Source organism: Tetrao urogallus (genome assembly GCF_951394365.1).
Source record: "Tetrao urogallus genome assembly, chromosome: 24".
Classification (NCBI taxonomy): domain Eukaryota; kingdom Metazoa; phylum Chordata; class Aves; order Galliformes; family Phasianidae; genus Tetrao; species Tetrao urogallus.
In genome coordinates, this window is record NC_136837.1 from 4,005,618 (window position 1) to 4,016,597 (window position 10,980).

Below are 10,980 nucleotides of genomic sequence, written 5' to 3' on the forward strand. Positions count from 1 at the left end.
CCTTGAGCATGTCTTAGTCCAGAGCCTGCTAATTAAAAGGCTGTTAATGTACAACCCAAGGATTTCATCTCAGCCCACAAGTGCCCAAAACCTTGAGACTTTAGAGCTCGTAATGCAGGCTGTGTGAAATGAGCTGGCTGTTTCCAATCTGGCAGCCAGCTTTCTAGAAACCACCAGCACTAAGTGACCCTTTGGGTGGTAAAAGCAGAGCCCAACTCAGAAGCAATGGGCAGAAGTCCCAGCACACACAGCACAGGCCCACGGGATGCAGCTGGGGCAGATGAGGAGCTGCTGTGCTCATCACTGCTCCAATACTCTGGGGATAAGCTAAGCCTGAAAGCCTCAGGGCTGTCAATCTGGCTGGCCCGAGTTCACACGAGGTTTTGATTGGAATCGTTATTCTTAATGCTGTTGTAACAGTCTCCTAACTGAAGATAACAGTCTGCAACACAGCAAATGACCAAAGATCCCATTTTCTCCATGAATAGCAGCTTCATCTTTCAGAAATGCATCAGCTTCACTCTGCAAGCAGAGAAATGCCATTCCCTGTAGTTGTCTGCAACGCCTTCAAAACAGCACTGCAGTGACTTAAGAGCACAAAGCAAAGACAGACACAGATGCCACAGCATGTCAGACAGCTCTCTGAAAGCAACTGAGAGCTTCAAAAACAGCTTTTAAGAGGAGAGAGAAGCTCGCCCCGTGATCTTCTCAAAGAACATTTTGTAATAGGGACAGACAGACAGATGGGGGACCGTTTAAATATAGCACAGCCCTAATGCACTAAGCTCTGCAGCTTTATAATTAACAGTAAACAGAAATCCAGTTTCCCCCTTGCTCACCCAGTGCTCAGAGCAGCCATTAGCCTGCTGTCGCTGCTCTACACTGCGCAGAACATTCAAAGGGAACCATCTCAAACCCAGCTGTTTATTGCTGCTCCTCGAGTCTGACAGCAAGCCCACACGTCAACACATCCCACTGCCAAATACATTCACTTGGGCCTTGCTCAGTACTCGAGGGGAGCTTATGAACAGGAAGGAGTCTGACTTTTTGCATGGTCTGATAGTGATAAGACAAAGGGGGAAAAGATTTAAACTAAAAGAATGAGATTTGGGTCGGATGTTAGCAGGAAATCCTTTACTCAGAGCGCAGCGAGGCCCTGCTTCTGCTGCCCACATTCGTGCCCATGCCTGGAGGTGCCTGAGGCCACAGATGGGCCTCAGGGCTGGTGAGCGCCCAGCCCACAGCAAGGGCATCTTTAAGATCCCTTTCAGGCTAAGCCGTCCTATAATTCTATGCCACGTGCAGCAGGCTGAGAGCTGTGACACAGAGCTGAGTCACAGCAACCTTCCTGCTCTGCAGCAGCCATAGCAGCGCGTCTGGCTTGCGCTGACGTTTGGAAACGGACAGCTTGCTGCTGAGACAGGGGTAGGCGATGCTCAGTGCCCTCCACGGGATCTGAAAGCAGGGCTATTCTGGATGCTGCAAGAGCTCCTGTCCCACCTGCTGCTCACACACGCCCAAGGAATTTGCTTGATCAATATTTTCCCTCCATTAGAGAAGCAATCAAACCCGTGGCCTTCAGTCACGTTCCAAAAGAAGGTTTAAACTGCTGTGCTGCACGGCTTAAATCAGAGATAAGCAGCATTAAGGGCAAGAGATAAAACCTGTCTAGTCCAAAATTACTCAGATAGTGCCTAATTAGCACACTGCAAGAACAGGTCTCATTGAAACCGTGGAGATTAGCAAAAAACTGAACTTCTGTGGTGCTTTATTTTAACACTAAACCAGCGTGACCTGCTTTGAAGATCACTGAATAACCCCATTTTTCACATAGAAGTGGCTTCTCTGAAAGAACCTGGATGCTGCAGAAAACAGCCCATGGAAGAAAAAAAAGCAGTGCCCATACATCTTACAGAATCTCTTCAAGATGTAAGAAATTGAACTGCAAGAGGAAATCGGTGCCTATTGAAATCTAGGTCATCTGTACATTTCTCTTGTATTCCTTAGGGGATCTGGAGAACAGAGGCACAATGAGTGGGGTCGGGTTTTCAAAACCTCTCAAAGATCCCTCCTTGACAAATGCTACACCCTGTTATTCCCATCCATGTTGGTATGGAAGGTTTGTGCCATTGTGAAGTTCCACCATCACCCAGTGAAGGCCATTCTTACCCCAAAGCATCAGGCTGTAAGGAGGTTTGCCAGAACATTTATGTCAATGGATTGGGGAACTCATTCATAACCATCAACTGCTGCAGCAGATAACGTTCCAGGCAGATGTAACCTTTCCAAAGCCAGTGATTATGCAAGGCCATGATTTTTAATCCTCTCATCCAGGGGAAGAAGAAATTAGCCAGCTTACACAAAGGCTAAAAGCTTCCTTATTCAGTTTTCCTCCTTCATTTGTTCTAGTTACGTTGATCCAGTGGATGAAATTCACCATAAGCAAACTGGGGGAGACTTGTGAAACTCACCCCAGCTAAGCTAAATCCCAGGGAATACCTTCAAAAATACTGCAGCTGTGGCAACAGAGCAAATGCAAAGGGTTTTTCTCCTCCTGCCTTTTCCCTGCTCCCCTCCTTTGTGGATCCTTCACTTCAGTTTTGACGACACGCCGAGTGAGAACTGCAGTCATTCAAGGGGCAAAACAGATAACTGAGAAAACACGAATGCCATCAGTTACTGAACTGAGAAAACTGCTGAAGTTGGTGCATGTGCTCCATCAGGACAGCTGGCAGGACATCCTAAAGCAGTGTGGGCACACATGAACATCACAGAAACACGATCCCCTGCTGTCCCAGCAGGCTGAATCAGGGGGGTGGAATCCCAGCAGTGTTAGTGATGAGAGCAGCCTGACACTGGCTTGCTTGCACACTGCTGCACGTACAGCACAGCATCAGCACAAGGTTCACTTCTGTTACTCTTCTGGCTGCCAAGCTGTACTTCCTTCCTGTTACCCTCTGCTCTGATGGACTGGATTACTGCACCCAAGCACCCAGCTCAGGGTCACAGCACCGTCTTATGAGAGCCTGCTGCTAACTGCATTCATTTCTTGTAAGACACGTTTTTGCCACTGGAACTATGATTCATAAATTTTAACCTGTGTTACTTGTCCACGAGCTGCAAATGCAGAACTGACACACAACTGCACGCTCCTCTGTGCCATTATTTGGTTTCCCTCACCACCACTCTTCCCCTACAAGTCCCAGCTTCTCTAAACAGGCACTGCTAAGACAGAAGCCCTGCAGAGCAATTCAGCTCATCAGAACACACATAGGATCAAACCGGGCCATGGGACAGAGGCAAAAATTCAGGAGTTTCCAAACTAGGAGACTCCTGACTGGGAATCAATGATCTGCACAGCAAGACAATCCAAAGATGTGTAAAGTTGTACTGACCTTGGTGAAAGCTGGCCCACAGACTCTACCCAATGGTCATGGGGCGTTCAGAGAGGATGCTGGAATCAGAAACACAAAATCAGCAGGGCTTTCATCAGCAGTACAGCCAAGCCCCCCCACACACAGATACTACAACCACACTGCTTCTGCACAGAGCTTCTAACATCATCATTAGCTCTTACTGTGCAACTTGTGAATGAAGTGGGTGAAAAACGGTGGTAGCTCCTCGTTCATCTATGTTTCCCCACAGGAAAGAATTAATTGTGTTGCTTGTGTGCGTATGGGTTAAGCCAGCTTGTAATGAACTTACGTTCTAACTAATTTTATTTTCTATTAAGCAATTCAACTAAAAATCAGGAGACTCTTTGGACAGCTGCAATAGCTGTTATCAGCAGGCACCAATTCAGCATTTGCCCTGGAAAGCAAGAGTTCATTACCACTCTGCTCCCCACATCTCCTTGGGACACCGCAGCCCCACAGCCTGCTTCCAAGCAAGCATTTTAAGGAGGTTCACTTTGTGTTATTCTCTACAAGAAGGAGTGGCAGCATTGAAGTCCCATAAAATAGAGCTGTCAGTTAATAAAAGCAGGCATTGCTGGTTCTTCCCCACCCCAAAAAAACCCAAACCATCACAACACCCCTAACAAAAGCTCAAAGCAGGTGATGACAAAACCTCTTGGAGTCTGAGGAGGCAAGACTGAACGTGTCAGGATGGCAAGGCAGAGCAAAAAAGGACTGAGGTGAGCTGGGATTTGTGATCAGATTGGCTGAAATAATGAGGTTTCTCAATCCTGGGGGTTATTTCCTACTGCAGATACCCGACAACTTGTCACACTCACATCTCTGATTCCTAGATGACCACTCAATTAAAGCCAATAATGGCTCCCCCCAACTCCTTTCTTCCCTTCCACAGAACTGTGTGAGGAACTCCCAAAAGAAAGACGACCTTCAGCTCCAATCATAGGATTCATCCCCTCCAAAACAACACAACCCAAAGCAACAACACAACAACAAAACAACCTACGAGCAGCAAGCAAGATAAGTCTGGTTTGAAATAAACACCAATTTAGCTAACTCAGTGCACACCTATTTCCATCAAAGCACAACTTACTTCATCCTGCTCTTAATTGCTTTGAGATAACGTGAGATAAGTCTGACACAGCCTTGTGCACAGGCTTCACTAATGAGTCTGCAGACATTGCTCCATCTCAGCAACAGGATCAAATCATTGAAGACCTTTTAATGTGGACATTATTACAGAAAATAAAGGCAACTGCACCACCGCAAGCAACTGCTCCACAATCAGCTCTGAAAAAGACAATTTTTAGTGATTTAAGTACCTATGAATTGTAATAGCCATCAGTCCATTTGTTTTACTGAACTGACATTGTTTTCTTAAAGAAAACTGTAGTAAAGATATGCAAAAGCCCAGAATAACTGATAACATATGCAAGAAGCTTTGCTTGCACACTGACCCGCAGCTTTTGAGCCTTGTAACTCACAATTTGGCTGCCCACGTGACTATAAACACCTCCATGAACCAAAGGTGTAAGTATTTACAACCCATAAGTGCAAGTGACACTCAGACAGGCTATGGGGTAAATAAGGACACACCTCAAAAGGGACAACCGTGTTTTTCCGTTAACTGCCCTTCCTGTAACTGATGTGTGACTGCTAGCAATGCCAGCAGGAAGGACGGTGACTCTGTGCTGAGGATAAGGCCATGGAGAGAGCAGGTGAACTTTCTTCTTTAGGGGCATAACCTGCTGCTACAACAGGATCCGGGTTTGTAGCCACCCTGGCAAAGTAATCTGTGACATTCATCCTACAGACGTGTGTCCTCAATCTCCCATGCTGAATTATTAACTTAGAATTATTGACCTCCCTTCCTGAATAGCTTAAGGTCACCAGGAAGGCAGCACAGAGCAAGCAGGATTAAAGACAGGGGGAAACCACAGCAGCGGCAAGGTGAGCTCTCACCCACAGCTCTTCACAGGAAAACCCCGCACAAACCGCATCTCTTTCAAAGCATCACAGGGCCAGAAAGGAGGGGGAGAAAAGGGACGGCAGCACTAACCCTACAGACACACCTGGGGACGCGCACAGCGCAGCACTGCGAGCAGGCAGCCATTGGGCACAGCAGATCCGTCACCCGAGGGCAGCGAGGCCTCGTGCCGAGCAACGGAGGCAGGGCTGACGCGCGGCTCGGGGATAACAGCCCCCGCCTGCGCTGACGGAGCCCCACAGGCGCCGAGATGGGCGCCCTAAGCCCCACACTGAGACCCCGCGGGGCTCCCACAGAACGCCGCGACCCGCCCGACCCCAAACCGCCCTCAGCGGCCCGAGGGAACGGAACAGACCAGGCCCGCACCGACCCCCACGGCCCAGAACGGAGCAGCACGGGCCCCTCGAAGGCTGAGAAAAGCCCTCAACAGCCCCAAGCTTCGCGAAAAGCCACGAAGGACCCCGCAGCCCCTTCCCCGGGCCGGCAGGAGGGCAGGGCAGCCCGCACGCTGCGCGCAGGGCCGTGCAGGCCGCACTCACCGCCATCCCCACCGCGCCGCTCCTGGGGGCGGCGGGAGGGCGGGATTTGGAAATGAGGCCGCGCCCCGCCTCCTCCACTCTCTGATTGGTCCCGAGCGTGGAGGCGGCGGGCCAATGGCAAGGAAGGGGCAAAGAGAGAAGAATGGGGCGTGGCCTAGCACAAATGAGGGCGTGGCTTAGCAAAAGGAGCGTGGCCTAGCGGGAAAAGGGGCGGGGCTCAGGCGGTGGTGCGAGTCGGTGATGCACGTGGGTCGGCGTGCGCCCCGCGCCCCGCTTTGCGCCCCGCTTTGCGCCCCGCTTTGCGCCCCGCTTTGCGCCCCGCTTTGCGCCCCGCTTTGCGCCCCGCTTTGCGCAGCGTTGCCCCATCTCGGCTGTGCTCTGTGGAGACCGGAGCCGGTAGAGGGTAGAAAAAGTTAAAAGCTTTGAGCCTGTAGCCGTGTTCCGGGAGGGGACTTCGGCACTGGCAGCAGGCGGGGTCAGAAAGTAAACGGGAACCCCCGGGGGCAGCGGGGACACGGCCGGTATATATGTGTGTGTGTGGGGGGGGGGGGGAAGGGGGGTTAGGGTACACGGCCCTGGGCACTCCCCCCGTCCCTCCCGGTTCTCCTATCGTTTCGATTTCGCTTCCCGGAAGGATCGCGCCGGAGCCGCGTTGGGGCAGCGCCGAGCGGCGGGGGGCGGCGGGGATGCAGGTAAGAGCCGCCCACCCCCGGTTGTGGCACCCGAGGAGCCCTTTTCCAGCGGACTCCTCTCGGAGTGGAGCAGTGAGGTTGGTCGTGCTCAGCACCGGGCTCCGCGCTGCCCCTTTTCACCGCTCTCCTCCCGGTTTGCGGCTCCGGACGCTCCGAGGCGAACCGAGTAAATGCCATCTCAGATACACGCCCGAAATAGCGAAGGAGGAAACAAAACAACGCCAAATCGACTCTGATAAAATAGGGCCAAAGTTACCGGAGTTAAGAGTGTGTCGTTATGCTCTAGAAACCTTTAGAAGTGAGGAGCAAAATGCACTGCTAATTCCCTTTGCTCTTATCTTCCTGTCTCTTATTGCATAGAATGAATCCAAAACTCAATTTGCCTTGCTGCAAAACCTCTCTAAATAGAGTTTATCCTGCTGGATTTGCTCTGGTTTCTTCCTATGATTCCATGCAGCTTCTCGCTTTGCTAAAACCAAATCCTGGACACAACAGCTAAGCCACGATATCACCTCCAGCAGAAAACATGCTAACATTTGTCCTTCGGGTGAGGAAAACCCTTCGAGATGAAATTTGAGAGTGATTCAGCTCTTGCTGGTCTTTCTCATCAAGAGACCAAGCAGTAGCAATAGTTCCTCATTGTCATCCGTCAACAATGTTGGGATATGAAGCACGTCACCAACTCTGGTGACCTTCAGCCTTTGGCTGAATGCTGCCTGCTGCAGCTCCCCCTGCCCTGGGGCTCAGCTTATGTCCCCCATGGTCCACCTTTAGGATCCATCAGCTTTAGGGTCACCACCTTCAGTGCCACCACCTTTGCACTGAGGTCACAGCCAGGCTCTGCTGTCTCTTTAGGGCTCAGCTCCCCCCCCCACCCCGTTAAGGGGGCTGTGTTACCCCTCTCCCCCCAGAAATCTTCCCAAGGGCGTATGGAACTGCTTGGAGTCAACTGCTTCAGAAAACAGCACTTGCAGGCAAAACTCTTAATTTTCCAGAGAACGAAGCCAAGCAAACATTAACAGATTTTTAAGGGGAACCATTATCCACTTTGCTGCTGGTGGTATTTCAGGATGTGGGTGATGCCGCAAGCAGGACCTGAGCTCCACGCTGGCTCATGACCAGGGGTGATGTTGGAGAGGAGCTCCTGCTGATGGAGGAAGAAAAGGGGAAAAAGAGAGTGGGGGTTTCAGGCTCCTGTCTGGGGCAACCTGGGGCTGGTGAGGATCTAGAGCAAGAACACAGACAGCGCGTCACAGCACGGGGAAGGCAGCTCACCCTGGTGCAGGTGTGTCCAATGCAGGGGCATGTCAACCCGGAATTTCCCTCCATCGATGCATTTAATTTCTTTTCCCCAGGGTGAAGTGACGCCCGGCTCTTCCAGCCCAGTGGCTGCAGCTTTGCTCTCATCGTGGGGCAGACACACACACAGCGATGAGGGGCATGGCCTGGCACTGCCTGGCAGGCTGAGTGAGTGGGGTGGGTTTTGGTTCCTATAGAGGGGAAGGGTGGTGATGGAGACCACTGTACCTCTACATTGGGTTTGGGGGCGCAGACTGAGCTGTTTCAGGGGCTGTCACCACTTTCAGGAATCCAGCCCTCGTTGTGGAGTAAGGACGATGTCATCCACTGGCTCAGGTGGGCAGAGAGGGAGTATTGCCTTCAGCAAACGGATGAAAGCAAGTTTGAAATGAATGGCAAAGCCCTGTGCATCCTCACCAAGGACGACTTCAGGTTCCGTGCTCCTGGCTCAGGTTTGGTGAGGCAGAAGGGCATTACAAGGACCAGGTCTATCCCAGGCTGTGGTCTGCTGTGGGAGGGATGGGTGGGTGCTGGAGACCAGGAAAAACCTCTTACAGACCCCACGTTCTTAGGGATGGTGAGGAAAGTCTTTCTCTGTGAGCACTGCAGCAATACAAGCAGCAAAACCACCTGAGCTCACTTTCCTTCCCCACAGGCGATGTGTTGTATGAATTATTTCAGTACATTAAGACTCAAAGAAGAGCTCTGAGGTACAGCCCTTTGCTGAAAGCACCCTTCCGAGAGGCCAAGGGCACAGGGGAAGGTATGGTGGGCATGCTGCCTGTATGGTGGGCATGCTGCTTGTATGGTGGGCATGCTGCCTGTATGGTGGACATGCTGCCTGTATGGTGGGCATGCTGCCTGTATGGTGGGCATGCTGCCTGTATAGTGGGCATGCTGCCTTTCCGCACAGCACAGTGCCTGCCCTTGGCTGCAGCATGCAGCTGAACCCATCCCACAGTCCCTAAACAAAGCTTATTTCAGGGCTCTGGAAGATTTCCTGGATCCACTTCAGTGCAGCACGAGGTTTTCCCTTTCAGGGATGGACGGTGGTGCAGAGGCTGCCCTGGATGCTCCCTCACCCTGCCTGGAACACACTGAGCTGCCCCCATCCCACAGCCTCCATCAGCCCCTGAACCTCTCCCATCCCAGCACTGAGGCAGCTGCAGGGCAGAATCCATCCGCTTTTTTCCTACAGCCCCATTGGCACCAGTGGATGGGAAAATCGCAGGTGAATGTTATTTTTTTTTTCATCCTGGTTCCTGGGGAAATGAGATTGTGCTCCATCCCCTCTGCCCTCCTGCCCCTTCTGTTTATTCCATCCGTGTGTGCTCCAGTTTCACGGAATCGTAGAATCACAGAATGGCCAGGGTTGGAAGGGACCTCAAGGATCATGAATCTCCAACCCCCCTGCCACATGCAGGGCCACCAACCTCCCCATTTAATACTGGTTTCCCCACTTGAAGAAGTGTAGTTCACACTGACGCTTTGAGATGCAGAAATAAAACGTGAGCTCTGGGCTCTTCTTGCACTTACGCTTCCCATAACATGTTTAATGCATACATAATAACTGCTAATGCCCTGACGCTCACCGACCTTCACTGGAGCCACAGTGGGAGCTCTGTCATGTCTCCTGTGTGCTCAGACTGCAGGCTGCTGTGGGATTACATCTACCAGCTCCTGTCCGACAGCCGCTACGAGCCCTACATCAAGTGGGAGGACAAAGAGGCCAAGCTCTTCCGCATCGTTAACCCCCATGGACTCGCCCATCTCTGGGGGAACCACAAGGTAAAGAGGGAGGTGTTAGCCCCAGAAACCATGGGACCTGTGGGCCCAGAGGCAAATGCGGGCTGCAGAGCTGTGCCAAGGCTTGCAGTGCCATGGCAGCCACCCTGATGGTCCTGCTGCAGATCCAGGCCAGGGATGGGCGCTTGCTTTGGCTCAGAGCCCCAGATTTCATTTCTCCTTCCAGAACCGCATGAACATGACCTATGAGAAGATGTCCCGAGCGCTCAGACATTACTACAAGCTTAACATCATCAAAAGGGAACCGGGGCAGAAGCTGCTGTTCAGGTGAGCTGAAGATCAGAGAAGCAGTGTGGATGGGGCATGGGAAGGTGCTGGGCTCCAGGTCTGGCATCTGGATCTCTGATGGGGCAGAGCTGAGCTGAAGTTGCAGCATTTTGGCTGTGTGCATTTGGGGTAATGCATGGGGATGTGGATCCGAAGCCCACCTATGGACAGAACAGATGGAAATAAGTTGTGAGCCCACTGTTTCCAGTGCTGGCTGCTTCCCTGGGACTACCCTGGGCTTAAAATACCGTGCTGGGCTGACGTGTGTCATTTATTGCTTTAACACTGAGAGCTCTGTGAATCCTGAGGGCAAAGCAAGAGCTCCAGAGCCCAGCTCAGGGCAGGGGCTCCAGCATTCAAAGCCTGGTGCTTAGAACAACTAAAAACGACTTGCAGATTTCTGAAGACACCCGAGGAGATCATCCAGGAGAAATCCAGCAGGCTGGAGCAGCTGGAGAACGAAGAGCACGAGGAGCTCAGGGAAGAGCTGCTGGAGGTTTCAGTGCAGGACACCACGGAAGGCTGTGTGTGCAGTGCTGTGCAGGGGGACTTGTGCTCTGCTGGGAAGTGCCAGCTCCTCCTGCTCCCTGCACAGAAGGCAGCAGAGGGGGACCTGGATTCCAAAAGTTGCCTTGAGCCAAAGCTGTGATGCCTCGAAGCTGTTGGGAAAGGCTGCTTGGTTGTTGCAGTGAGATGAACACATGTGCAGGGTCACCAGTGCACTGATGTTGCCTTGACCTGCTATAGGACTCACCCTGCAGATGTGCTGAGCACTGTGATCTGTCTCCTGTGGAGCTGCGATTAGGGGTGGGGATGTGCTGAAGAGATGGTCTGAATCCTGGCTGGAGCTTCAGGCTGTACAGATGTTCTACTGGGTCTTGTTTTAACTGCTTTTAATCATGCTTTGTGTAACCATACTGCTAAATGATGTGACACGAAACAGGTCAGCAGTGAATGTGATCTCTGTTGGGGTACAG

The 10,980-nt window shown here is 51.8% G+C and overlaps 1 protein-coding gene across 1 annotated transcript; it reads left to right on the forward strand.

Annotated features, from left to right (window-relative positions):
• Window positions 1-6,466: 6,466 nt before the first annotated feature.
• Window positions 6,467-10,652, forward strand: ETV7 (ETS variant transcription factor 7; the record flags this gene model as incomplete). The annotated part of the gene is given in 10 exon segments (XM_079546468.1): window positions 6,467-6,631; window positions 7,987-8,098; window positions 8,218-8,382; window positions 8,586-8,693; window positions 8,915-8,932; window positions 8,935-9,084; window positions 9,087-9,161; window positions 9,576-9,718; window positions 9,903-10,003; window positions 10,400-10,652. Coding segments are annotated over 10 exon segments (1,290 nt in total).
• Between the last annotated feature and the right edge of the window lie 328 nt (window positions 10,653-10,980).